At 34.4% G+C, this 27,910-nt stretch overlaps 1 protein-coding gene and 1 long non-coding RNA gene across 2 annotated transcripts in view; one reads left to right on the top strand and one right to left on the bottom strand.

Annotated features, from left to right (window-relative positions):
• Nucleotides 1-14,089, bottom strand: part of LOC111632096 — a 28,027-nt gene extending 13,938 nt beyond the window's left edge. The window contains exon 1 of the long non-coding RNA XR_002757809.1: nt 13,774-14,089. This is a non-coding gene — a long non-coding RNA (uncharacterized LOC111632096). The remainder of the gene's footprint in view (nt 1-13,773) is intronic.
• A 71-nt stretch (nt 14,090-14,160) lies between these two features.
• On the top strand, nt 14,161-27,462 carry LOC111632095 (signal peptidase complex subunit 1-like). Its single transcript, XM_023376460.1, has 4 exons — nt 14,161-14,307; nt 20,241-20,300; nt 20,378-20,464; nt 27,021-27,462. Exons 1-4 carry the CDS (start codon nt 14,272-14,274, stop codon nt 27,129-27,131), a joined length of 294 nt encoding a protein of 97 aa, XP_023232228.1. The 5' UTR covers nt 14,161-14,271; the 3' UTR covers nt 27,132-27,462.
• The last annotated feature ends 448 nt before the right edge of the window (nt 27,463-27,910 follow it).

Genomic DNA, 27,910 nt, shown 5'->3' with positions numbered 1-27,910 from the left:
TTACTGTTTACAATAGTAGGCAATGAAGAATTCCACCAACAAGTGTTAGAGTTGTCCCACTTGGTTTGTTATAGCTCGATCTTTCAGTTCGGAGGTCTTACGTACACGCAAGGTAAAGGGGTCCCCATGGGCAGTACTGTCTCCGGGGATCTATGTGAGCTAGTAATCAGAGAATTAGAGAGAAAAATACTTCCGAACTTCCTCCAAAACATCATAATTTATAAACGTTACGTTGACGACATCATTGTTCTCTGGAGAGACTCTCCGAACATCACCCAATTCGTGGATCAAATGAATAACAATCCATATGGTCTTACCCTGGAGGTCGAACAACACAGCGACTCATCGGTGCATTTTCTGGATTTGAATATTGACTTTGGAGGACCGATCATACACACCTCCGTGTACCGCAAACCATCAGACATTCCAACTTATATCCCGGCAGACTCATGTGACCCTGTGCAATACAAGATGGCGGCATTCAGGGCTCTAGTTAAAAGGGCTCACACACACTCTTCCACTCAAGAGGCCTTAGAACAGGAAATACAATACCTATACGAAGTGGCCAAACAACACGGATACCATAACATCATACAAAAAATGTCGCAACGGTTCGGAGAAACGATGTCTCCTTCTAAAAGAATTAATTCAATAGGTGCTAACCAAAAGGAGGATAAACCGAGGATGTCAGTTACTTACAACCCACTGTTGAAATCAATACATAATAGAATCGCACGGCAGAAAGGTATTTCCCTAACCTTCAGAAGATGCCCAACCATATTTGGTATTCTACGTAATGGAAAAGACAAATCTAAGGAAGAAAGAATGCCGGGGGTATACAAAGTGCCACTCAGGGATCATCGTTTTAGAAAGGATTTAATTTACATAGGCTCAACAAAACGAGCTGTTGGGATCAGATTGAAAGAACATATGCGTGACATCCAGCAAAATAAATGTACCACTTCCTTATCAACTTACGCGTCTGATCCAGAAATAACTGCGGACTTTTCAAATGCTAAATTAATCACCACCACCTCATATTTAGACCATCTCAAATGGCTGGAGCAGATAGAATTATGCAAGGCATACAACACTACATCACCGATCAATTCCAGAGATGAGATCTCTCTTTCTTTGGCATGGCAGGCCCTATTACAACAGGAGGTTTAAGTATGTCATAATCCTAAAAGAAAGGAAGTAAATGGGTTATCTAAAATTATGTGATATATTTTATGGGCTTAACAACAAAGTTATTCATAAAATCTTAAAAACGAGGGAAAATATTTAAATATCTGTGAATATGACGTAGAAGATATGACGTTCACAGATATAGATCACGTGATTCCGTTCTATCTTTTCGGTTTTAAAAAATCGTTCTAAACGAATATTTTTCGTACTTCGTTAATCTTCAAACGATTTTTGCCTGAAGATGGACCCAGGAGGGGTCTGAAAACGTTTGTACTATTAAATTTTTTATTTCGCATCGGTTAAAGGTTCTAAGGTACGTGATATTTTGTTAAATCCGATGTGCAGATGATAATTATTACAAACAATAATAATTTAAGTTAACACACAACTTCTTTAGTCTCTACTATGACTTAGCTACTGCAGCAGATATAGATGACTATAGTATATTGGATTCTATGTCATATAAAAACCAGAAAGCATGATTGTAGTAGACACCATTACTAAGCAGATGTCATTGTTTTGTTTCTAACACTCAATATAACCCAAAATTTCCAGCTTTATTTAATGTGTTTGTTATTCTAACCTTTCTGTCCTAGTTTACCCTTTTATAGCTTCCCAGATATCTGACGATTCTTACAGAATGCATTCATGGTAGATAGGGAAGATATTTAATATCATGGAGCAGCACAAAAAGATATAGGAGACAAAGTAAAAAATAAAAGAACAGAGTCTCAATTTACCCATCATTGTTCAAGGAGGAGAAACAATCATCCATGTTTACTTTATATTTATTGGTGTATCATATGTGGAATTTTATTGTAAATTTCTTGTTAGAGATAATAAAATTCTAAAGGCTGATTGTAGGTCTTTGCTAAATCTGGTTAAGAGTAATAATGGCATCTATCCACAAGCTCATTACACAGTAATTTAAACTTTTCTGCAAAGATGCAAATCATGTGGTCTAAATGAACTTTTGCTATTACATTTATCACAGTTACTCTTCAGACATCAGTGAACCAATTGGGTTACCAAGTGGTAAACCACATTTACCATCATATCACAAAAATGATGGTAAATGTGAACATAGAAAAAATGTGGAACTTTACCAGAAAATGAAAGGCTGATTAATTAGGAACTATCTGATTATTGAAGAAAAACAATAAGTAGGTAAATATAATTTATAAATCAGAAACAGATTATATTTTATCAAATAGATAAACTATAAACTAGAACAAGATTTATAAACTAGAAACAATTTATTGTTTAATTAGCTTTTAACCAGTTCATAAAAAGCAACACATTGACACATTTACATCTTGACAGAGTTAATTTAGTCTTCACTAAAAGTTATAACGAGTAAAATCAACATTACTCTTTAAAAATAATTCTTTTAAAGGTTTTTCTCAAGGGAAAAAATGATTAGCGGCATGGTTATCTTAATTCCACAACAGTTAATAATTGACCTTTTTCTCTCCAATGTTTAATTTTATATCCAATTTGATTCAAAATAAACATAACTCTAGATTTAAAAAATATGTATTGAATTCAAAACTCCTGATCAGAATATAATCCTAAATATTATTTAGACCTTGGATTATTCTCTTCTTTTGTAGTTGTCCAGATACATACCATATCTCCATTGCATTAACAACATCTAAACTATGAATTATAGCCAATCTTAATCAAATTTTTTTCAATGACAGAGGAAAAAAAACAGCAATTTCCATTTTGAAAGAGATGGCTGTAGTCTAAACTTGCTAGAGAGCAGGGCTAAGAAATTAGTTTAAAAACCAGTTTCTAATTATTGTCTAAATCAATGTCATTGAGGAATATGGTTCTTGCAATGTGTTTTTTCATAATCCATGATTATAACTAGTGTTACCACCCGTCCAGTTTTTGCCCAGACAGTCCGGGAATCGACTCACTGTCCAGGTGAACTATTAGCTTTGTCTGGGAATTTCGTGTGCAACCTGTCGACCTTCATTTTTTTTTTATTCGTACACATCTCCAATATCCGATAGAGCTAGGTCATCTGTAGTTGTTTTTCTTAATTTAGTTACGTTACTCCTACCCAAGTCTCCCTAGTCCCTAACTGTAACTGATTTAGAACCACCATGCACTGCACGTTATTCTTCGCATTGCAAAATGACATTGTGCATGCGTCAGGAACTTCTGTTCAAACAAACCTCACTTGCCATCCAGGTCAGCGATTTTGAAAAGGTGGCAACACTAATTATAACAAGTTTTAAACTGTGACAATGTCTAAAATCTGTCTCTGTAAAGCACTCTAAAACTTCAAACCTTTCAATTTGAATATGCAATACAATCCAACTGACATCATCCATCTTCATTCCACCACCAGAAAGACTACTTTTACTCTTTCATCTCTCATAATAAAAGTATACAATCATTTAATTGTTTATGCAGTAAATCACAAAATTGTCTACAAAATTTGTGCTCGTACCACCAGACATATGAACTAAGGAAAAGGAAATGTGCTCCTCCCGGTTTGTTTACAAAAAATGAAGATCAGAGATAGAAGTGACATTCTCCCAGTTATTTGGCTCTTGTTACCTGTTCATTCAGAAAAGACATTCAAAGGTGCACTTTTTGATAGACCTGGCTCTGATATTTCTATATTTCCTGCCTGTCTATCACAGAAGCACAAACCATCCAATATGATTTTATCAGCATAAAGTACTTCATTCATCCAGTATATGAACTGTTCACAAAGCTTTCAATTTAAAAAGACAATTTATCTGGCTTTCCTCATTGGTACTGTGTCAACACCCATCATAGGTGCAGGCATTTTATTTCATTTCAACCTGGTATCTAACAAAGTAAAAAGTTGTCTCTCCTTGTTGGAGTATGGGAGCAAAGTGAGGTCACACAGTGGTGTCCTCTGCCCTACACATTGAAACATTTGGTCCATTTGCTTGATCTCATTATCTTGTTCCAGATTGATTAAAAATAACAAAGAGGAGTTCCAAAACATGTTAAATCTGAGAGGTATTATTCATCCCCTTTTCATTCCCCAACCCTAGAAAGAGATCAGAGAATGGTACCTTGCTGATTACAGACTCTTAATGTTATCACATGCTGTAGCAGTCCTTGATAATGTTATCACATTATCAAGGACTGCTACAGCATGTTTAATTTAATGGATTTAACATCTGAGTTATATTATGGTGTGATGGGTCAAACCACATTTATATAAATAATGCACCATGGGCTATCATGTATTTCAAATATACAATAATGGTGTCTATTTATTTCCAGTCAACTTAAATTACAGATCTCAAAACTGTCTGTAATACTACACTTTACTTTCTTAAAAATACAGGGTTCTAACTGTTTACTTTTCCTCATTAACAATGCTTGTAGATCTAATCACAAGTGCGAGTCCCAAAACCGGCCAGTTCTTAATCCATTTCAATCTTCTTATACAGGTATACCTCGCCTTACATCGGTAATTGGTTCCGGGAGAAGCAACTTAAGTTGAAAAACAACGTAAGTAGAATTTACTTGTCTCCAAATTTACTTGTCACTAGGGTAAACCACAAGTACCATTCCCAGTTCTGTATTTTATTTATAAATGCATTTTTAATAATATATGGTTAATAAGAATCATGTACGTATAGTACATACTTGTAAATGTACATGTTTACAATTTGGCGATGTTTACAGTACATTGTGGACTCTTTATTTGTGAATGTGGTTTGCTCTAAGACATTATAAAATAAGATGATTTTGTAAGGTTAAATAACAAATACAGTTATTAAAATTATCTTGCGACAGTAAAAAATAAACTAATTTATGTTAAATTTACCAATAGCAAGTGGCACTGACAATGACACTAAACAGTAGATATTGGAACTACTGTGGAAAATGCCAATATTGAGCTCTTAAAGACCGCTAAATAAGATGACAACACAGTCACAGATATTTTCGTGTTTCATTCTCTAGGATTTATGATGATTATATTAACATTTCCTGTAAATGTACATATTTTAATATGATTTTATGTGTTTTAAACGCTTTTCTAGTGATATTACGACTTCAATATTTGTGGTGGATGGACGTAAAGTTGAATAAAATGACTTAAACTTGATTTTTATTTTTCGATATATTTTTTGACAAATGACATATAATCGAGAATGATGTAACTCAAGGTATCCCTGTATTACTAATTAAAATTAACTTAAGTAACATTAGTTTTAGTTTAATTTAAGTTAGAGAAAGAAGATAGGAAGATTATGTTAAAAGGGGATCCCTTTTCTTTGTTTAGCAAATTGGGCAATTTCTGATATCTATCCCAGTTAATTGAGAGGATACAACATGATCATGTGAACACCTTTCGACGAGTCGAAATATCCATATACGAATCCTCCTCTGTATCTCGATGGTACCCATTCTTTAACAGAAAACTCTCCAAATAAATCACTGTTGACTGAGCCTTCCTTGGGTTCCTCCCTTGTTGCTCTCAAGGGGGAGAAAAAAAACTCTTTGAGCCCAAAACTCGCCAGAAAATGCACATAGGTCGGAAGAGTCAAACATGAATAGGGAAATAGTGCAGGTTAATTAGGTAGATGAAGAGATCATTGATAACTTAGAAGAAGGTCAATTAATAAAACATATATACGTGGTACGATCCAAATGTTTGGGGACTGCAGTAATGTAGGACAACAAAAGCATGTATTTGAAGTTACAACGTATGAAATTGATTCTATCAAACCTTTCCTATGTGTTCAGATTGGTTTTGCCCATGTCATGTGATTAAACTGCGAGTGCTGTTGTTTTCTTTTGGAGATAGTTACCTTTGTTTTGTGACGTAATAAAAATGGAGTTTCAAGAACAGCGCTGCAACATTAAATTTTGTCAGCATTTAGGTAAAACACCTAAAGAGACTTTAAAATTGCTAAGAAAGGTGTATGGTGATTTTACCATGGCGAAATCAAAGGTGTACAATGGTTAGAGGGCCAAGAATCCATCGCAGACGATGAACCCTCTGGCCAATCTTAGACTTCATGGAATGAGGAAAATGTTGAGTTGGTCTCTCAATGTGTTCACCAAACCCTTGAAAAAATTGCTGCGGCTACTCAGTTATCAAAGACTAGTTGCCAGCGTATTTTAACGGAACATCTTAACATGCACCGAGCATGCACCGAGCAAAGGAAAAGTCATGACGAAGGTGCTTTTTGATTCTCAAGGAATTGTTCATTCAGAATTTATTCCCAAAGACAGAACAGTAAACAAGGAGCATCTAGACATTTTATGTCGTTTGAGGGAATCCATTCATTGTAAATGGCCACAGATCTGGCAAAGTGGAGACTAGTACCTTCTGCATAACAACACACCTGCACATCGGTCCCAAATGGTCACACAGTTTCTCGCCAAAACTCAAATTAATGTGCTTCCACACCCCACCTATTCACTGGACTTAGCCCGTGTGATTTTTATTTGTTTCCATCAATGAAAAAGCATTTGCAGGGACGCCATTTTGTGTCGTCAGATGAGGTGACAGTAGTATCACAGGAGGCCTTACGGGAGGTTTCAAAAAAAATGGCTTCCAGCAGTGCTTCCAGAAGTTATACGAGCGCTGGCAAAAGTGTATCATTGCCCAAGGCGATTACTTTAAAGGTGGTTATGCATCGGCAATATAAACTTTTTAAGGTAAGGAATTTTAAGCCAAGTCTCCGAACTTTTGGATCATACTACGTATATACATGGTGGGATATACCGCAACATGACATTGAAAAGTACATTGGTGACCAAAGTCACCAATGTACTTTTCAATGTCATGTTGCGGCTTTTACCAGATACATGTAAAAAAAGTACATTGGTGACCAAAGTCACCAATGAACTTTTTTTACATGTATCTGGTAAAAGCATAACTTCAAATTCCCATCTACCCATCAGACATACATAACACTACTGTTATAACATCTGGTTTATTAGAAAGCACTTAAATGCAATTTGGACTTTGTACTGCTACAGAAATTTAAAGGTTCATTGATGGCCTGAGAAGCATTTATGCTTTTGTGAATGACATACTTCTTTCATATAAAATCAAAGAGGATCATGTATTTTTCAAAACCTTATTTTTATATTTGCAGAAATAGAGACTTAGCATAAAACCCTCAAAATAAATATTTGGAGATTCCTCATTAGAATTTTTTGGTTTTAATAACAAAATGGACAGCAGGCTATCCTTCAGGTAGGTACTGCTGGCAGGACAGCTGTGCAATAATGATGATCTCACCAGCAATATACCAATATTCCATAAGTTCTTCCTGCTGTTAGGATGGATGGAGAGAAAGTGAGAGAGACTGAGTCAAGGTTGCTATTGCATAAATGTGAATCTTTGCATGTTATAAATATGCCATGATTCACTTTCATAAAAAATAAGAAAATCCTCTAGTCTTCATAAGTTGACACAGCAGACTGTATTTTGCTCCTATCTGAGTAACAGTATACATACATATAATAAATGGTTCAAATATAAAAGTGAACTTTGGTTACTGAACTGAAAACACTATCTAGGCCTAATCTGAGTATAAAACACAAAAATGTATTGCTGAACTCAAAACACTGGTGAATGTACTGACATTAGGGACTAGCATGGTAGGCCATGGGTGAAAAGATGTGAGAAATAATTTTGGACACAAAGAACATCATTAATATCTTATTTCATGGTTATCCAGATTCTGGCTACCTGTGTCCCCATGCTGTAACATGTTGCTACACTCTAATTATCACAAAGATGGGCTTTGCTCCACTCATTGTTACTTTTTGAGGTGTCAAAATAGGTTACTGAGATAAACAGGTCTCCTTACCATACAGGAGCTGCAATGTTTAATTCTGCAATTCTGAGTGGTCAGATTTCAAGTTGTGTATTTTGCCGTTGTTTTGAAGTTTAGATTACAAGAACATCATTTACCCAATTATGTAAATTCCTGGGTATGTTCATTTTCTACTGCAATTTCATTGCTAGCGATATAAGCATTCTTGCACCTATAATAAAACTTTTAGATAACAAAAGGAAAACAAACATCTGCCTCACAATTCCAAGAAAACAGAATCTACTGGCATGGTTACATGAATAAGAAAAGGCTTTCATTCTGTCTACAGAAACTTTGATCGAAGTCACTATTCTCAACCATCTCATTCCTCTATGCCTTATGAGTAGATGTATCAGATTTAACAGTTGGCAGCATGCTATGCAATGGATCAGACATAATGGAACATACAAAAATCAATTGCATTTTCTCAACAAAAGATAGATTAAAGCACCACATCATAAATGATCAGTGTATTACAGAGAATTATTAGTTATTTGTACTTCTGTATGATAATTTTGACACTTTCTAAACTGTCATTTTGTCCTGCTTTTAATCATGATCCATCATTCAAATAAATGTTCACCTCACCAATTATTCAATTTGAACTGCATATCCAACTTTCAACAGCTATCCAGTACATTCAAGACAAGAAAACTTAAATCAACCAAATATCAGCAACATGATCCTTAAACAATAGAGAATTTGTTGCTGCACAGAGAAGATTCTGATATCAACAACTCTGCAAATAAAGTTAGTTATCACTTCTCTCTAATGATGATTTGTATTATGATAAACCTACTGGTTTACCTCAACATATTGTTCCACAAACTTTTAGGAAAATCATATTTAACCATTTTCATAATTTATCTCACTCATCACCACATTATGTCTAGCCTAGAATGAAAAAAGACATTCAGCTTTGGTTCAAAGCTACGCACCATGCCAAAAATTTAAGATACAGTGTTGCATCCATTCTCAACTCAGCACATTTCCTCTCCTTGATACTTGTTTCACTCATGCTGCATACATGTTGATATCATTGACCATTAGGCCACTATCCCAAAGCAAATGTTTTGTGTCATTATTGTGACTAGGTTCATCTGTTGGCCAGAAGCCTTCCCTTATCAGATATTATATCAGAAACTGTGTGCTGCAAAATGATCCCAAAATGAATCTCATGTTTCAGTTGACCTTTCATCATTACCATAGATCATGGAAGACAATTTGAATCCAAACTACTTCACCAACTCACTGATCTTCTCAGTTAAAACAGAATTTGCACAACATTCTATTACCTTTCTTCTAATAAACTAGTAGAATGCCTACAATGTCAAATGAAATTAGCTATAAACATTCATCAAAGATGAGAGATCATGGATAATTTATACATACTGTATATTTATTGGTATGTGCCATATATGGGACTTGTAAATTTCTATTAATTTAACTATTGTTAACAACTGCTACTTTACAACTGGTTAATATTTGATTAATATTAGACAAAAATAAACACAGCAACGACCTAACAAACCAGCAATAAAATTATACACAAAGTTCAAATGTTTTCTCCCATGTTAAACATGCATCATCAGACAACAAAACTGCTGTGAAGATAGAAGGGATTGCTAAACATGTGTGTAGGGTGAAGGGGTGTATGACATAAGAAGAGAGGAGGGGGTTTATATTTCATAGAAATACTTTGTGGCATCACAATAGTTAATGGCTGCATTATGGAGGGTGGCCTTGTAAATTTCCGCCTGTTCTAGATGTTTAAGTACATATAATTTAGAATCGTAATGTAGTATCGTGTGTCTCGTGGATGCAGGGGGTTGGATGCATATGTAGCCAAAGCCATATTGTTTAAACCTTTTTTGATAGATGTTTGATGTTCCTTGAGATGTATATGTAGTGGGCAAGACATAACACCTATGTATTGCAGGTGGCAGTTGTAATGATGGTCTATGATGGGGATGCTGTAAATGCCTGGCAGGTGGTTCCTGTTGGGTCGGTCTTTGGCAATGTGGAGTAGAGAGGTGATAGTCGGGCTTCTGTGGAAAGCCAAACGACAATTGCTTCCTCTTGCAATTTCTCGGTAAAGTCTGGTAAGGATCTTCTTGTAGGTGACAGTCTTGAATTTTGTTTCTTCCTGAGAGGGTTTATTTAACTGGATGGAATCAGAGTTGGCAAGATTGTGGATAAGACCTTTAATAATGTGCGGGGGATAGTGATGTTGGAAGGCATATGGAGTGATAGTACATAGCTCCTTCTCTCTTTCCAGTTTGCTCTCTGTATTAGGTCTCTGAAAGCTGAAATTTTGAATGTGAAAGGATTGTGGGATGAAGGTGGGGAGGTGGGTGGATTTCCTGTAAACTTGAGTAGAGAGGCATCCTAGTTTGTTGGTGATCTGGAGGTCCAGGAAATGGAGTGGGTGCTGTCCTGTTCCAGACAGTACTAGTTTGAAGAGGTTGTGAATGATCATTTGTAATTAGTCCAGGATGACAGATTTATCCTGCCAGATTATTAAAATATCATCAACATATCTGGTATATAGGTGAATGTAGGTGGTGAAGGCAGGAAGAATGGTGGTCTCAAACTAGCATACTACTAATTTGCATAACAAACCTGATAAAGGGCTGCCCACAGGGATTCCCTTACTTTGTAGGAAAGTTTCTTCTTCGAAGAAGAAAAATTTTACTAATTTAAATGCACAATTTCAGTTGTGTAATCAATTTCATCTAAAAAATACCTTTTTACAAACATTAGAATAATAAAATCTATTCTCCATTTATTAAAGTTTTATTTTACACTTTAATATATGTCACAATTAATTATTTCAATTTAGAATAAACATACAGTATTTTTATATATTAAATAAATTTATTATTTTAATAACTATTCAAATTTTAAAAGAATATATGTATATAAAAGTATATAACTGTTTATAATTTTTACAAACTGATGATTAAAAAACTAAATAATTTACTCAAAAAATGTAAGAGAAACATATATATTCATAAAAAATGAAACAACTACAAATTAAATTAAGGTAATAATAATTAGCATTAGAATGAATAAATAATTAATCGACACACACCGGAACAATACAAATAATCTTTCTAAAAACCTATAACCGGCGTGAAATATGTTCAATTGCTTACGCTAACGTTGGAGCCACAAAAAGGGCGGTTGGAGTAAGATGGAAGGAACACCAAAGGGACATCATGCACAACAGATGTACCATCTCTTTATCTGTGTATGCTTCAGATCCAGAGATCTCTGCGACTTCGCGAATGCCAAACTTCTTATCACAACGTCATATATGGACCAGCTCAGATGGTTAGAACAAGTAGAAATATGCAAAGCCTACGACTCATCATCGCCCATCAATTCCAAAGATGAAATCACCTTATCGTTACTGTGGCAAGCCCTAATACGGAAAGAAGATTCAAATTAAATCGACATCAGTGCTTATAATAAATTAAGGAATAACAATGCGCATTTTCTCCGACTTCCGACATGCTCAAACAGATTTATTCATAAAAATTTACGTAATCCATCATACAAGTAGATGATCATTACATAGCTACTGGAGATTCGAAGACATGTGATTCCCAATGGAACTCAAAATACGACATTTGAAATTTTGTTCCAAAGACAGCTGACATTCTAACAGATCGTTGCAAATAGAACAGGATGAAGGACCCAGTGGGATCTGAAAACGTTAGCGTAAGCAATTGAACTTATTTCACGCTGGTTATAGGTTTTTAGAAAGATTATTTGTAATTAGCATTAGAGTTTGTTAATGTGAGGTACATCAATGTACTATGTGTATTTAATGGCTAGATGTAATTTTGCCATTATGATCAAATCTGATACAAATCTGAATTTAATGGCTAGATGTAATTTTGCCATTATGATCAAATCTGATACACAATAGCATCAGCCAGAGTAAATAAATTTCAAATAAAACAATTTCATAATTTAAAATACCCAAGAAAAATTATCAAAAAACAGAACTGACTTGAATTTGAACTCAAATTCTTTACAATACTAGCTGCATTTCTGTCCAAACACTGAGTATAATTGTCCAATCCATAGATGTAGCAAAAAATAACAGAAGTTTTTTTATACGTTTTGTGCTACAGCACTTTTTCCAAAGACAGACTTATTACACTCAATTAAACATAGAGCAGAATGACTCTGAGACACAGTTTGTAGAGCATTTCTATATATTTAGAGTCTTGTTAGGTCTGAAATGCAAACAATATGCATGTTGGACCTAACAATTTAAATAACCATTCCCTCTTCAGTCTTTAATGCATAGATCCTTTTAAGATTTGCTGGTGTGTATCTATCTATCTACACATACTGGTAAACTTTCATGATATATACACACACAATAAAACTCTACCAAGTAAAACTATTTAAAACAAGACAAACTATAAAATTCAATATAAATTCCAATAAAAAATTGATAAAATTATAATTTATATGGAATTAAAATAATTTATTAAATAATTTAGAATATTTTGGAAGAAAAGAACTAGCCTGGAGTGGGATATGAACCTGCACTTCCACTTACCGTGCAGTGCACTTGCCAGTTAATTTAGATAAGAGATGGTACCTAACATCTACCTCTAGTACCAAATTATATGGAATTATAATCATAGCAGAAAATTTACATAAATGTTCATAAAATAAAAAGTCATATAAGCACAGTCTTTCCAGCATTATCCACCTTTGATAACTAAAAATAGGTGTTCACACAAGTACTTTCAAACATTTACAAAAATGTCTTCCTCAGGCATATTCTCAGAATGTTAAAATAACTTTAAAAAATATATCATTGATTCATTCCATTCCATTTGTAACAAATAAAATTTGAAGAGTTTAAAATCGAACATAAGACAAAAATTAGTGCAAGCATAGAAATATAATTGGCCAAGATGAACTATCACTCACCTCGACCAATTCAGAGCATGGAGAATAGGCAGTAGTATGATACACCGTAAAATACCTTCAAAGGCAAACATTTCGGTACAATTCAAGATCCGAACGAGATGATTGGGACCATATCAGAGCCGTAAAGCATACCCATAGGGGAAAAAAGACAAAGCAATCATACCTCTACAAGCAACCCTTTGCAAGATACAGTCCTCCAAAAATGGATCATGCGAGATCGTAAGTTGTGTCACTCCATTAAAACTATTGTGTTTAACTATTTAGCCCATGCAACTTTGCCACTTTGAGTAATCCACTCGACTATGCACTGAGTACTTGATGTTATATAGCTTCAGAGGGATGTGGGGCTCTTGTCAGTCAAGTCTAGCTATCACTCACCTCAACAATGCCAAGCACGGAGAATAGGCAGTATATCAATACACATTAAATACCGACCTTTGGAGGCGAATATCTCACAAAGGGTCGCACATACAGATACGGTTCATTTGACTTTTTTGCTCGTATAGAGGGTCTACAATTCTGGGGAGTGAGTGGGAAACCCCTCATTTAGAGTTTACATCTTACCCAAATTAATGCTTACTTTTAATTCATCAGGTAATAATAGTAAAATTATTGAAAAATTAAGCAAAAAATTTAACTCAAATCAATATCAAGAATGAAACTTTTATTAAAGATTTTGTTTAACATAAGAAAATACCAGAAATCATTACATAAGTCCATTTCATAATGGTTTATTCATGCTTAGTTAATACGCAATGACAAAATGTTAACATAAACTTACCATAGGTTTTTAATTATTGATGTAAAGTTGAAAACCCATCCAAGCCCAAAACATGAAGAACAGTACCACTGGTATCGTGACAGGTAACAACATTAAATAATAACCCAAACCTTCTTCCATTAATTCTAAAATTTCGCTGTTAAGTACTTTCTAATAAAATAAAAATCACACGAAACTTTTCAAAACATATGCAGACTATAAGTAAACTCTCTCGTATAGTGTTGCCACATAAATATAGCCCAAAGGTCTAAAATTTCGTGTACCAAATTCTTCAGAAAATAGCCAAAAATTGTATGAACAGGCGATTTTGCTAACTCGAGAATGGCAACACTAAATAGAATCGTGACGTAAGATATATTAAATCTCTCGTAATTGGTAAAATCTGAGACACGTGATGCGAATCGACTAATCGTATGAAAGTTGACTCGACGTTAGTAAGTTAGGTTTCGTATTGACACGTTTAACTCAGAATCTGTTTGTTTATGACTTATATTCAAAATGATGGATAAAATCAAAGCTTTACCTACGCATATGGTAAGTATAAAAGGAAATAAAGCTATATTTTGAAATTAGAATAGGTAATGATTAGTTTTGCATTCAATTTGGCTCCCTGCATAATTAAATCCCGAGTGTTCTGCAGATACTGTATTGCCTTTTTCGATCGTCCTTTTAGTTTATCGCCCCATCGTTTTTTTCTCAATCAGTTTTTTTTTTATATTTATTCTAATTAGAGCGTATTCATCTCATTTCTTTAAATATCATCATTCAAAGTCTAAAACTTTGTCATGCATATACATTTTTAAAGATTAATATGCTTACTATGTGGCATGTAGATTTAAAAAGGTTTGCCATACCTGCCCTATGATCTACAAATTGATTTTGGCACAAACTTAGATTTACATAAACTTTCAAATCGGTTTTCTTGTGCCAAAAAACAGAAAATCTCACATTTTGTAACAAAATTAGAGGTTTCATTGACATTTAGCTATACAAGAATTCTTGTTTGTCTGGCATTGTTGAACTAAAAAAGTGTTAATGCTGGAGTAATTTCTAAAAAATTGCTATAAAGCAAACTTGGGATTCTTAGCGTTAATTGTAAATCCGTATTTGTGAAGACAGTACAGGTATACCTTGAGTTACGTCGTTCTCGATTATACGTCGTATGTCAAAAAAATATATGGAAAAATAAAAATCAAGTTTAAGACATTTTATTTGACTATACGTCTGTCTGCCACAAATATTGAAATTGTAATATCACTAGAAAAGTATTAAAAGCACATAAAATCATATTAAAATACATACATTTACAGTAAATGTTAATATAATCATCATAAATTGTAGAGAACGAAATATGAAAACATCTGTGACTCTGATGTTAAGTTTAAGATTACACCTATGTAACTCACTGTGAATGGTTGCATTAAAAACTTAGATACAAGGTTTTATGTTTATGCTTAATTTTCATTGTGAATGGGCCTTTATTCCCATACTGTTAATCTTACAGCATTACTTACACCACTGTTTTATTTGTTGATGGAACCAAAAGAAAATTAAATAAAGAAATGTGCATGAACGTTATTAATTCAAATATTCACATCTAAATTAATTTTTATACACACGTACGTATATATTATCTATATATATATAACCGAGATGGGTTGATAATAATAATAATTATAAGTGCAGAGCCCAAACAGTTAGGAGTTGAAAGTTGAAGTTTGGTACACAGTTGGGTATGTCACGAGAACATACACTAAGAAGGAATTTTTCGAAATTCCCAGCCACGGGGAGAGGGAGAGGATTAAGTCTTACCCTGAAGAACTCTGCTTCTACTGTACTATTTCAGATGCGGGTTTTTGCATTTTTGATTGTGTTTTAATAGGGTGCGTACACTAAGAAGGGCTTTTTCGTAATTCCCCCTGCAGGGGAGAGGTTGTTAACACTTTCCCCCCATGGGAGGATGTGTTAAGAATGAAAGCATTAACAATGGAAGTGTTAAGAATGAAAGTTTTAAGAGAAAGAGGCATGCAAGATTAACAGGTGCAGATGCATTTTTAGCGGGAAATCAAACATATTTTTAGACTCATCTAAAAGTTCTCTAATTAGTCTGGAAATAGGGGGACTAATTCTTGCATTCTGTGAAAACGGGTAAGATTGGCTATAATGTAATAACCTTAATCTTTGCTATCATTACTTTTTGCCTGAACAATGCCGGGCTTATTTGCTAGTATTTATATACTAAACAGAAAAATTTCTTTAAATTAATTTCATTTTATTTTATGGCAGTGCTAAAATATAATTTTGAAAAAAAGGTTGCCTTTTATCTACTGGGTGGCTTGATTTGAATAAAAGAAAAATAAATTAAATATTTTTATAGATTTTTTTACCCTTTTCAAATATATGTTCTATCCTAAAACATGCCAATAGGATTTCATGGGTTGGTTAGGTTATGAATTTACTCGCAAACAGCATTGATAAGGGCAGCTAACAGTTCAAAACCAGCCCTGTAACTTATCTGCCTGTTTTGTCTATTTTTTATCTGTTTCTGTATTCTAGATAATTGCAGGCTGGAATAGCAAGTCTACTGTATACTGTATTCATATAAAAGAATTTAATCAAATAAATGATAAATTATTCAAATAACATGTTTTACATAGAATTTTATATTACTAATTGTCATATCATAACATTAAAAACTTAGACTCTAGTATACCAAAATGCTAATATTTCTTTTTAGTAATAACACACCACACTGGAAATATGTAATGACAAACACAGGACCAATAACTGGTGTGAAAAAACAAAAAGCTATCTCAAGACAAACATTTTCTAACTTTTCCTGAGTTCTTCTTAGGTGCTATAACAGTTACCAGATGGAATGTCATTTCAGAATATAAAAGATTTTTTAAAAGAAATGTAAATTCAAAGCACAATTTGAACTATGAGTATAAAAAATACTTAAAAATAGTTGAACTAAAAGAACTCAGAAGGAGCTAATTATAAAATGTTTGTCTTGAGATAGTTTTTTGTTTCCTTCACACTGGTTAATGGTTCTGTGTTTGTCATTATTTCTTTTCAATTAATAAAAATTTACATTAAATAAATAGTAACTAAAAATGTTATAAACAACTCAAAAATGTTTAGATCAGGGGTGTTCAACCTGCAGGCCACATGTGGTCCAAGGCAAGTTCCAATGAGGCCCAATAAACATGTAAACAAAACCGACAAATTTTTTTATTTATTTCAATGGCATAAACTCAAAAAAGAAGTTTCACAAAGCCGTAAACCTTTATATATCTTTTATTTTTGAGCAGAAAGGAAATATTTTCAAATACTTGGAAATGTGTGAATGAGGAAGGAATACTAAATAAAGCTAAAGTTGAGACTCAAAGAATTATAGACCCAAATTCGGGGAAAGGAGAGTAATGCCAAAAGATAAAAAGTAGTGAGAAAGGTTACAGAGACTTTCTGTTAAGCAAATATGGACCCTTAATTTCCCAACTTTCCTCACTTCTTTATCTTTTGTCCTTTCTCTCCTTTCCTCGCATTTGGGTCTATAATCCTTTGAGTCCAACTTTGGCTTTATTTAGTATTCCTTCCAGCGTTGCAAGATTTGGCTACCCTTTTTTTAGTTTGGTGTAAAAAATATAATTTGGCGCATTGGCTACTTTTTGGGCTACATCTTATTTATAAATATATTAGTTGAATAAAAATGCACTTTAAAATAGTGTTTTGTCATTTTTTATTCATTAGAGACCCAATAAAACAAATATTTATGTTTTTCAAATAAATTTTTGTTTGTCTCTTTTATAATAAATGAATTTATCTATTTCTAAGTAAAAATTGGAAGTGTCTGTAGAAGTAATTTTTTAAAATATCCTTTTTCGTGATAAAGATTTAATACTTATTACTATAATCTAGACATGTTAATTAAGTATATTTAAGGATTGGGCCACAAGTATATTATATATACTTGTGGCCCAGAGAAACAAAAAGGTTGGACATCCCTGGTTTAGATTATTACATCTCAGGATAAAGAATTTGCATGCAACACAACATTTCAGAATAGAACAATGTGACAGTTTTTGTTTTTGCATTTAACTTTTATTAAGTAAATTTTAGACTGGTTTGAATTACTGTTGCTTTGTTATAAAATATTTATATGAACTGATAACCATGATGATCTAAAAATGTTTACATTTTTAATAAAACTTTTTACTGCTATAAATTTAAAAGTTTAAACTTTTGTTTTTGACTTGCTTATTAAAATTACAATATACAGGTAACCCCGTATAACACGGCACTTCTATAGCACAGATTTGCTCTAACACGGTTCGAGAATTGGGAACATCCCCCGTATAACACGATGGTTTTATAGCATGGGTTCACTCTAACACAGTTCAAAAATTGGGTAAAACCCTTGTACAACATGAAATGTAATAAAGGGTGTGTTCTTTTATACTTCCGCGTAATTCTGCGCAAGCATTCTAATTGTTTTCCTGGCTACATTGAATGCTCTTTCAACAATAATCCATTTAATGGTTAAATTTTACAATTGGAACACTTCTTTTGCCTCTAAAAGCTCATTTTAGAATTATATATTCCTCCATCATTCCTAAATGCCTACAAACAGCAGCACACTCCCGTTGCAGAGCGACTGCTATTAACGAATGCACCCAAAAACTGTTACCTGTTGATGATGCTCATGCTGAGATCATCATATAGGATGAATAATCCTCTGGTAAAATATTTACGTAAATAATAAGTATTTTACCTATGAAAAAAATGAATAGTAAATCCGATTTAAATAAGGATTTAACAGCATGTTTTTAATTTTTGGAACCTAACCCCCCTTTTTCGCACTAGTTCTTTGTTTCGTATAACACAGATTTGCATAACACGGTAATTTTTTGGAATGTAACTCCCGTGTTATACGGGGATTGCCTGTAATTGAAACCAGGCACATCAGAAAAACTTGTATGTTATAGAAGACAGTGATTAATTTGACAAAATAATAATGATAGTTGACACTTCAGCTGTCTAATATTTCATATTCCTATTCATTCATCAATTCCAAAATTAAAACTATTATAAATAAGATTATTACCATAGTAGTCAACTGTTTAAAGCTGTTTTAGACTTTGATATTGTTTGTTACAATGTGTAGTAATGTAAAAAGCAAAATTCATATATGAAAATAAAGTTTGTTTTATACTTGTCATGGAAAAAAAACATTAGATCTTTGTTTACATTTTAAAAAATTAATGAAAAAAATAATTTAATCATAGGGACTGTTTACCAAATAGTTGACCAGTGTGTTCACACAATAGTTTATGGCAGTTTACAACTAGGTTTTCCTTCATCAAGAGCCTGACAAATGTTGCAACTAAAAAGATAAGCACATTCAATAATAGGCATTTTGTAGAAAATATGCACCTGAAACACAGAGCTCTTGTTATCTTCTAAAGACTTGACAATGGACAATGCTGTGCATGGTTTACCACTAGATGGGATGTACAATAATTTTTCCCATTATGATTGAGGCAATCTGTTATTCTTATATGTCATTGAGAATGGGGTTGTCTTGTGATGCTTCCTGTGAGGATTGCTTGCCTAACCTATTCCAATGGCTAATAAGCTTACATATTTATTTTGGCTTATACTGCATTCACACATAATCCATGATTCACTATAATCTCAATTTACCCACAATCTTGATTGCAACTGTTGCCAGTTGAACATAAAGCTGTTCGCACAGGCAGTCCGCTTGAAAAGAACCCGGCTATTGCATGCGATGATAAAACTGACAAGTCATGAACATCAACAAAAAAAAAATGGAAGTTTTGGTTAGAAATAAATAAATTTTTTTTGCCATATATCTAATAATAGCCAGATCTCATCGTCTCTCCAAATATCTTTTTTATTTCTCTGTTGAGAGCCTGACATGTGATTCACCGCCATCTTGTTCCTTCTTGCGTATGTGGGATTGTGGGAACTTCTTATGACTGGATCTAGTTTCAAAAACTCTCGTGTGAACTTCAGTTGACATTGAAATGGTCGAAAGAGGTTGCACCATGGCACAATCTTACCACAATCTAGATTGAAATGCTCAGTGCGAATGGGGTATTACATGGTCAACAACTGGAAGCAGTCATCAATAGGAGCCCACCCTAAGTAGATTAGTTTCCTCAGTAAATTTTTAAAAATACTTTCATATATATTTATTTGTTTTGTGCATTTTTTAAAGGTATCAATCAGAAATTCAATAATTCATCCAAATATCATTGTGTAGAGTAATCATAACATAAAAATTATTGTATGAACAAATTGAAAATAACTAATTACATAACAATGCAGATAATATAAGATTCTTAAAAATTTCAAAAAGGATCAAATTAAATTGATAATTATATTATTATAAAGTTTTAGAATAAAATGTAGTAATAATAAATTTCTGTTATTTATAGGATTTTGATGGACAAAGAAGAGCAGAGCGCATTTTCCAAACAATAATAATTCTGTTTGCAGTAAGTTTTTAGTTTACATTAAAATTACTGAAATTTTGAATTATTATTTTGAAATTTTTAAATTCCTCTTATTTTAGGTGGTTGGTCTAATTTGGGGTTATATATGTCAGCAGTTTTCTCAAACTGTATATATTTTGGGTGCTGGATTTCTCTTATCTTGTCTGGTAAGTTATTTTTCATTTCTTACAAAATCTTAAATGTTAGTAAAATGATAACTGAATAACTCCCCAAATTTCTATTCTCTCTCAGTAAATTAATTAAAAGTGCTATTTAATACGTATACAAGCTTATTTTTTGTAATAATTCACAACTTCAACAGAACATTTTGCAGATACTTTTGTTATTATTAGCATTTTTATACTGATAGAACAAAAAAGAATTCATTTTAGTATATGATACAAAATTTGAACTATGAAAACTTACATCAGTAAGTACACTGAATATATTTTGTTGTCCATGTTTTAAGTTTCTGCATTATAACTTGTTTACATTCAAAATAATAGGGAATCTTTGATTTTACTACTTGTTACCAGTATGCTTTTCTTCTAAAAATATTTCTGCCTGTATGCATATATGGTGACTAAAGTTCTGTTATAGGAAAAATGTAAAAATAACTACAAAATCATGTTTAACACTATCAATTATTTTTCTTTATAAATGTAGAATACATATTTATAGTGTTCAAAATTTTTTTCTTTTGTATATTTTGGTCTGTAATTTCTTCCCTATTTCTTGTTTTTAATTTATTGTCAGTTTCTAAATGGTGTCCCTTTTAGTAACCATGTTTTTAACCTTTCGTTTTCAAATTATCATCATCTTCCCTGTATATTCTTTCTTTACAAGAACATATCAAGGATTATTAGATTTGCAATTCATCAAAAGATGACCTCTGGCCAAAGGAGAATCCTCACCTCATTATTTTTGTTTAAGTCAGCTCCAGTCAGCACAGCATTCATTGTGGCCCAGTAGAATGGCTCAATTCATTTCTTCATTTTTTATCATGCCATTCATCAAACATCACCTGCAAAAAATAGAATTTTTCTTACTGAGCAAGTGCTAGTGCCACGTACTAGCTATTGATACTTTATATGCTGTATGCCAGTACAGCATACTAGTACAATATAAATACAGTCGACCCCCCCTATAAGACAGTAGATACGTTCTATTCTTTAGGAATCCGATTTCTTATGAGTCCTTCCAATTACAGCTCGACACATGTCAATTTTACGGACTATGGCTGTTTGAAAGGTTTTCTTCCATAAAATTAATCGATTCTAGACTAATCCGACTCAACATTTCCAGAATACATATATTTTTTTTGGAAATAATTCGTATAAACTACGCTATAAACAAAAAATTATAGGATTACTTACCGAGTGTGCACCATTCGACATTGCCGTTGCTCAAGCTTGTTTTCGTCGCGGAAGAGCTCAGCAATCAATCAATCTATTTATTTATTCGTACTGAATGAGTTGTACATGCCCTGATCCCGCTTTAGGCATTACCAGGGAGGAAGAACATCAAAATTAGCAGTAGTATACAAAATAAATACATTGAAACTGAAAGACATTATACATAGATTTTTTAACAACAAAAGAGAAAAACAAATTGAATTAAGGAACGCAACAGTTCTTGTCGCGTGTAGAACATACAGGGAGGACAAACAGACATATTTAATGTAACACTAAAATACAGATAAATTAATTCTATCGAGACAATCTTAACGCGTGTAGGAGTGAACAATATACATGTGAGAAACAAGCAATTGGAAATGTCCAAGTACAAGAAGAGTTAACTGTTAATAATCTTGTGCCTGACAAAGTTGATTTGCCTTGCCAGTTTCCTGAAGGCGTAGAAGATCTCTTTAGTGCGCCAGATATCCGAAGGGTGACAGGGCCACATAACACCAAGTTCTTGTAGGAGGAGTTGCAGTTCGAGACGATCCCGGTCTAAGATGACACAATCAAATAGATAATGTAAGGCACCATCTTCTGTGTCACAAATTGGGCACCGCTTAGAAGATCTGTTTGTGAAACTAGCAAGATAGCTCGCTTATTTACCATGTTTACTAAAGATTTGCGATGTACAGTAGTCTGGAGTATGCCAATTTGTTTTTAAAAATTGTCTAAGATCTGGGATGAGCTTGTAGGTGATATGTTCAGAGTTATGATTCCAAGTGTTTTGCCAAAGTTCTATTGTGTCATTCCAGAGAAGGTGGTGTAACGATCGCAGGCTGATCTTGTTATAGGTGATCTGTAAAGAACCGTTCAAGGCTGCATCCTTAGCCAGGGAGTCTGCCCTCTCATTTCCAGTGTCTCCCTGGTGAGCCCTTATCCATGTGATGGTAAAGGTGCATTCAGAAGATTGGGTTGCATTTTTAATGTAATCAGCCAGAGGATGTAACTTGTTGCTCTGCAGCAGATCTAGAGCTGACCGAGAATCAGTGTGTATGTGCACATGAATATTACTGTAGTTGTGATTAATGTAGTCAATGGCCATCCCTATAGCATATAGCTCGGCTTGAAACANGGATAAACTTGTAGGTGATATGTTCAGAGTTATGATTCCAAGTGTTTTGCCAAAGTTCTATTGTGTCATTCCAGAGAAGGTGGTGTAACGATCACTGGCTGATCTTGTTATAGGTGATCTGTAAAAAACTGTTCAAGGCTGCATCCTTAGCCAGAGAGTCTGCCCTCTCGTTTCCAGTGTCTCCCTGGTGAGCCCTTATCCATGTGATGGTAAAGGTGCATTCAGAAGATTGTGTTGCATTTTTAATGTATTCAGCCAGAGGATGTAACTTGTTGCTCTGCAGCAGATTTAGAGCTGACCGAGAATCAGTATGTATGTGCACATGAATATTACTGTAGTTGTGATTAATGTAGTCAATGGCCATCCCTATAGCATATAGCTTGGCTTGAAACACGGTGCACCTGCTGTCAAGTCTGTACATTTGGTGGTGGACCTCAATATTATTTATATAAGCGACAAAACTACTCCCAACATTATCATTGATACGAAAGCTATCCGTGAATACGTGTATATCGGCATTCCCAGAACTAGTAAATTTGCATACAGAAGTTTCTCCTGGTGAGCGAGTTTCTTTAAAAGAGGAAGGCCACTCAATGTCATTATAATTAATGGTGCACGAAGTAATCTCTACTGTCCCTCCCCATTTTAATTGTTGAAGTCATCGCTTTTGTAGGATAGAAAGGTCTATAGGTGGCTTTTTTGCCAGGACTTGGAGGGAACTATTACTAGTTGTCCTATATGCTCTTGTGATGAGTAATAAGGCACGACGCTGGAAGGAGACGAGCTTTCTTTTAGCATGAACTTTGTGTGTGGCCCACCCCCAAGTGCCACACGCGTAGGTAATCACTGGTATGTAGATACTATCATAAATTATAGACATAGCGTCACTAGAGAGGCCCCAGTCTCTCCGGGCCACCTGCGAAAAAGACTGCATAACTAATCCAGTCTTGTTTGTAATGTAGTCAATATGCCTATCCCAGGACAGGCGGAAGTCCAAAATAACCCCAAGATATTTTAGGGTCTGATCCACTTTAATTGTATTGCCCTGCATCTTGATGTGCGGAGGACATCGATACATATTGGGATGACCTGATTTATTAAGCACTATTGCTTTGGTTTTAACAGGATTGAAATATAGCTTATGCTTTACACCCCAATTGCTGACATGCTGAAGCATGTTGTTGGCATTACCCTCGAGGTCAGACCTAGACCGGCTCCCTAGCAGCAAGAAGACATCATCAGCATAAGTATAACTGCTAGTTTGCCCAAAGTTCTCACCAAGAAAAGCATCAAATGTAATGTTCCACAAAAGGGGTCCTATGACAGACCCCTGTGGACATCCCTCAGTGATGGGTTTGATGACCTGATGTTGTCCATAACATAAAATAGCACTGCGATCTGTCAAATAGTCACATAATAGTTTGTAGATGTTACGAGGGCAATTTATCTGACGTAAACGATGTAAAACTAGGGGCCACCAAGCACTATCAAACGCTTTTGAAATGTCCAGGCTGACCCCCAGGACATACTTGTGATCCTCCAGCAGATGTTGTATTTTGTCGACCACTGCCTGAATCGCATCCTCCGCAGAGTGCTGAGGGCGGAAGCCATATTGATTTTCACATAAAATCTGATTTCGTTCAACAAACCAAATCATCCTTTTAGCAATCAGATGCTCCAAAACTTTGCCCAACACGGGCAGAAGAGATATGGGCCTGGTGTCAGTAGCAGACCCCAGTTTTGGGACGGGAACTATATTGGCCTTTTTCCAAGAGTGTGGGAAAATGGCATGTATTAAGCAGGTGTTGTAGGCATTATACAGTGTTTGAGGAATGATCTTCCAAAGACCAAGAGCAATCTCTGCAGTAATGTTGTCAAGGCCAGGGGCCTTGCCCCTGCCCATATAGTTGAAAGCTTGATCCATTTCCTCCATTGTAAAAGGAGTAGTGTCCTCGGTATTATCAGTGTAATAGCATTGGTCACGTATTTGATGTTGCCATTCGGTATCAGTTTCAGGATCATCATCCGGACATTAACTTTGTAACTGTGAGGCTAAGGTCTCAATTAAGGTCTCTGGATTATTGTCACTGTTTTTGGCAGTCAAAATCTGTGTCTTCCTAAGCTTGCCACTACACATCCTGGTCACAAAGCCCCAAGGATCATTGGAGGTCCTTAAACAGAAGTTGCGCCAGCTCTGAACCCTAGTTAGTTTATAACCTTTTTGTAATGTCTTTGGCTTATCAGGTAAGCCTCCCTATGTTCTGCTCTAGCAGTATCATCTGAACATTTTTGATATATTTTCCTCAGCTTTCTAGTGGTTCGGCGTAGATCATTCAATTCAGTGGTCCACCAGGGAACACTCTTTTTGTGTATAGTTTTCTTTGGGATATATAGCTCGCAAGCAGTAATGATGGTCATAATATTTTGGTCAATCTGAGTCCTGGCCTCAGTAGGATTATCAGAGTACTGCTGAATAAGTTGTTCCTCGAGATACTCTTTCATTTCCGGCCAATTTGCCCGATTTAGGGCAAATTTGTCCCTAGAGTTAAGAACTGGCGTAGTAGTGTCATTTGCAGCTGCTATGTCAAACGTGATGTATTCGTGTTCGCTTAGGCTGTCATCATCTAGGATTCTCCAGTCCCTTATCCTGGGATGGTATTTGGCACTGCAAACTGCAATGTCGATCCAACTTTTACCTCGACTCGAGGTAAAAGTGGGTGGGGACAATGGGTTATTTATCAGCATAAGTTCGTTACAAGTGAAGAATTCCTCCAGTAATCTCCCACGTGGGTCAAGAACGTCACCACCCCACGCTGGGGAGTGGGCGTTTAGATCACCGGCGATTAAAATACAGGTGTCAGGGAAGGCGTCTACAATCCTTTGGAGTTCTTCTATAAAGGTCGCGTTGTCAGCATCGCCAGGGAAATAGACATTAACCACAATAAACCTATCCTCCTTAGTCAAAATTTCCGTCGTAATCACAAACTGGCTACTGAAGTTCATGTGATGCATAGTGGATATGTTTGTACTAGGGATGAGCGTAATCGCCCAAGGAAAGTCGTCGGTCCCTCGCAGCACAGGACAAGATGTGGGAAGACAAGCAGGAGTATTTCTCTTACAATACGGTTCTTGCACTAAAATTAAATCGTATTTTTCAATGTTCTTAGAGAGGAGGGAGGTAGCAGAAATGGCCCTATCTAAATTAATTTGCAGAATACGTATACTGTTGTTAATATTAAAGGCCGTAGTCCGTTCTGTTGTTCCTAATACGTTAGTTAATTGGGCAACACCCGTCTTGTGCGTTATGATTACAACTATTTTCCGCCTCCCGTTTGCAGTTACAACAGATTGGACTGGATTCTCTATTTGGACATTCTTTGTACAGATGCACGCCTGCGCAATGACTGCACGTGGGCCCTGATTCAGGACAGTCCTTTGCTGCATGATTATATGTGCAGCACTTAAAGCACTGCAGGACTGGGCAAAAATCCGCAATCCTGCAGTGCGACCATGGAAGAGCTCAGCAAACTGCGGCCGCAATTTCTGATGTTATTTTTCTGCGAAAACTTTGCTGAACTTTGGAGACATCATTAATATAAATAATTTTAATCGCCGTTGAATAAGAAATGTCTCTCTCACAAGAAATGTATAAAATTACAGTGCTGTATTAGACTTACGGTACCTAATTTACATACTGTACAGACGATAGTTAGCCTAAACTCTCCGTAGCGTGGCGCCAGGCGGTGGAAAATATATATATAATTATAATAAAGTTACAATAAATTAAGTTAATATATAATTATATATACAGTACCTAATTTATATACTGTATAATACTGTACAGACGATAGTAATCTCTCTGTAGCGTGGCACTTGACGGCGGAAAATAGTTCGGCTGCCCGATGATGTTTTATGTAATTATAGGAGTTTTTTTACCGTTTTTTACGGATACCGTCGCAATTTTTTCGCTGTCTTGTAGGAATCATAATTATAGGAACCTGTTTTATAGTGTGTCTACTGTATACACACACATAGAGAGAACATACTACATAATAAATTATTATTAAAACATATACATATATATGAATAGGTTATTTAGATTAATTTTTTTTCTATTAATTTTATTATGAATTTTTACAAATTCCAATTGACAGTAAAACTATAGACAGAAATTATGATGTGCTTTTACAGTTGACATTACCTCCTTGGCCCATGTACCGATTGAAACCTCTTTCATGGCAGAAACCAAGAGATGAAAACCACAGCAGCCAAATACAAAAGAATAAGAAGAAAACCAAATAAAAATTGCTATTAAATATTTATAATGCATTCCATTCTTATATTTTGTATTTTGTTTCTCGAACTTTAAATACATAATTAACTTGTATTTGTCATTAAAGTTGTAGTTCTTTCTCATTATGCTTAGTGAGAGAATTTAAAGAATTATTTCCATGATAATTTTGAAGACATAAAACTTTCAATGGAATAGTTAACAATTTTTGCTTTATGAAAATTTCATTTAAAATGTAATGTTTTTAAATATAAAAAATATGAGGAATACATAAGTTTGTACTTTGACAAGAATAGTTTTATATTAAATTCTACAAATAATTTCTAGAACTGAAATAATTGCTTCATATAATTTTCATTTGTTACAAATTGTCCAGTTGAGAGACACTAGTTTTATAATCCATGCCTGAGTCCACATGTTGATTTCTACATGTCTGCAAAAATAATAACTGTTGTTTCAGTACTCCAAATTTCACTTTAAGATTAAAAAAAAAAGCTTTTTGGTTCTTCCCCATCATTTTCATAGATAAAGAATTAACTTACCTTTAACTCGCAGAAAGTCAACATTAATAAACAGTTTATATAATCCCCGATATTAAGCAATTTGTTTAAAATATAAACTAAAATAATTACTGTATTTAAAAAGCACTTTTGCTCATACATAACTTGAGCTTTAGTTGATGGTGTTCTAATACAAATCAAATTCAAATTCGTGGGTTTGGATCAGTGATGTGTTGTCCTATGGGCAAAAAGGGCAATTGTCCATAGAATAATAATGATTTGTCCATAGG

The sequence above is a fragment of the Centruroides sculpturatus genome, unplaced genomic scaffold (genome assembly GCF_000671375.1).
Source record: "Centruroides sculpturatus isolate CEXI.00-Female unplaced genomic scaffold, Cexi_2.0 scaffold748, whole genome shotgun sequence".
In the NCBI taxonomy this organism is placed as follows: Eukaryota; Metazoa; Arthropoda; class Arachnida; order Scorpiones; family Buthidae; genus Centruroides; species Centruroides sculpturatus.
The sequence above is the reverse complement of the archived record's forward strand: the minus strand, read 5'-3'. Positions and strand labels throughout refer to the sequence as shown.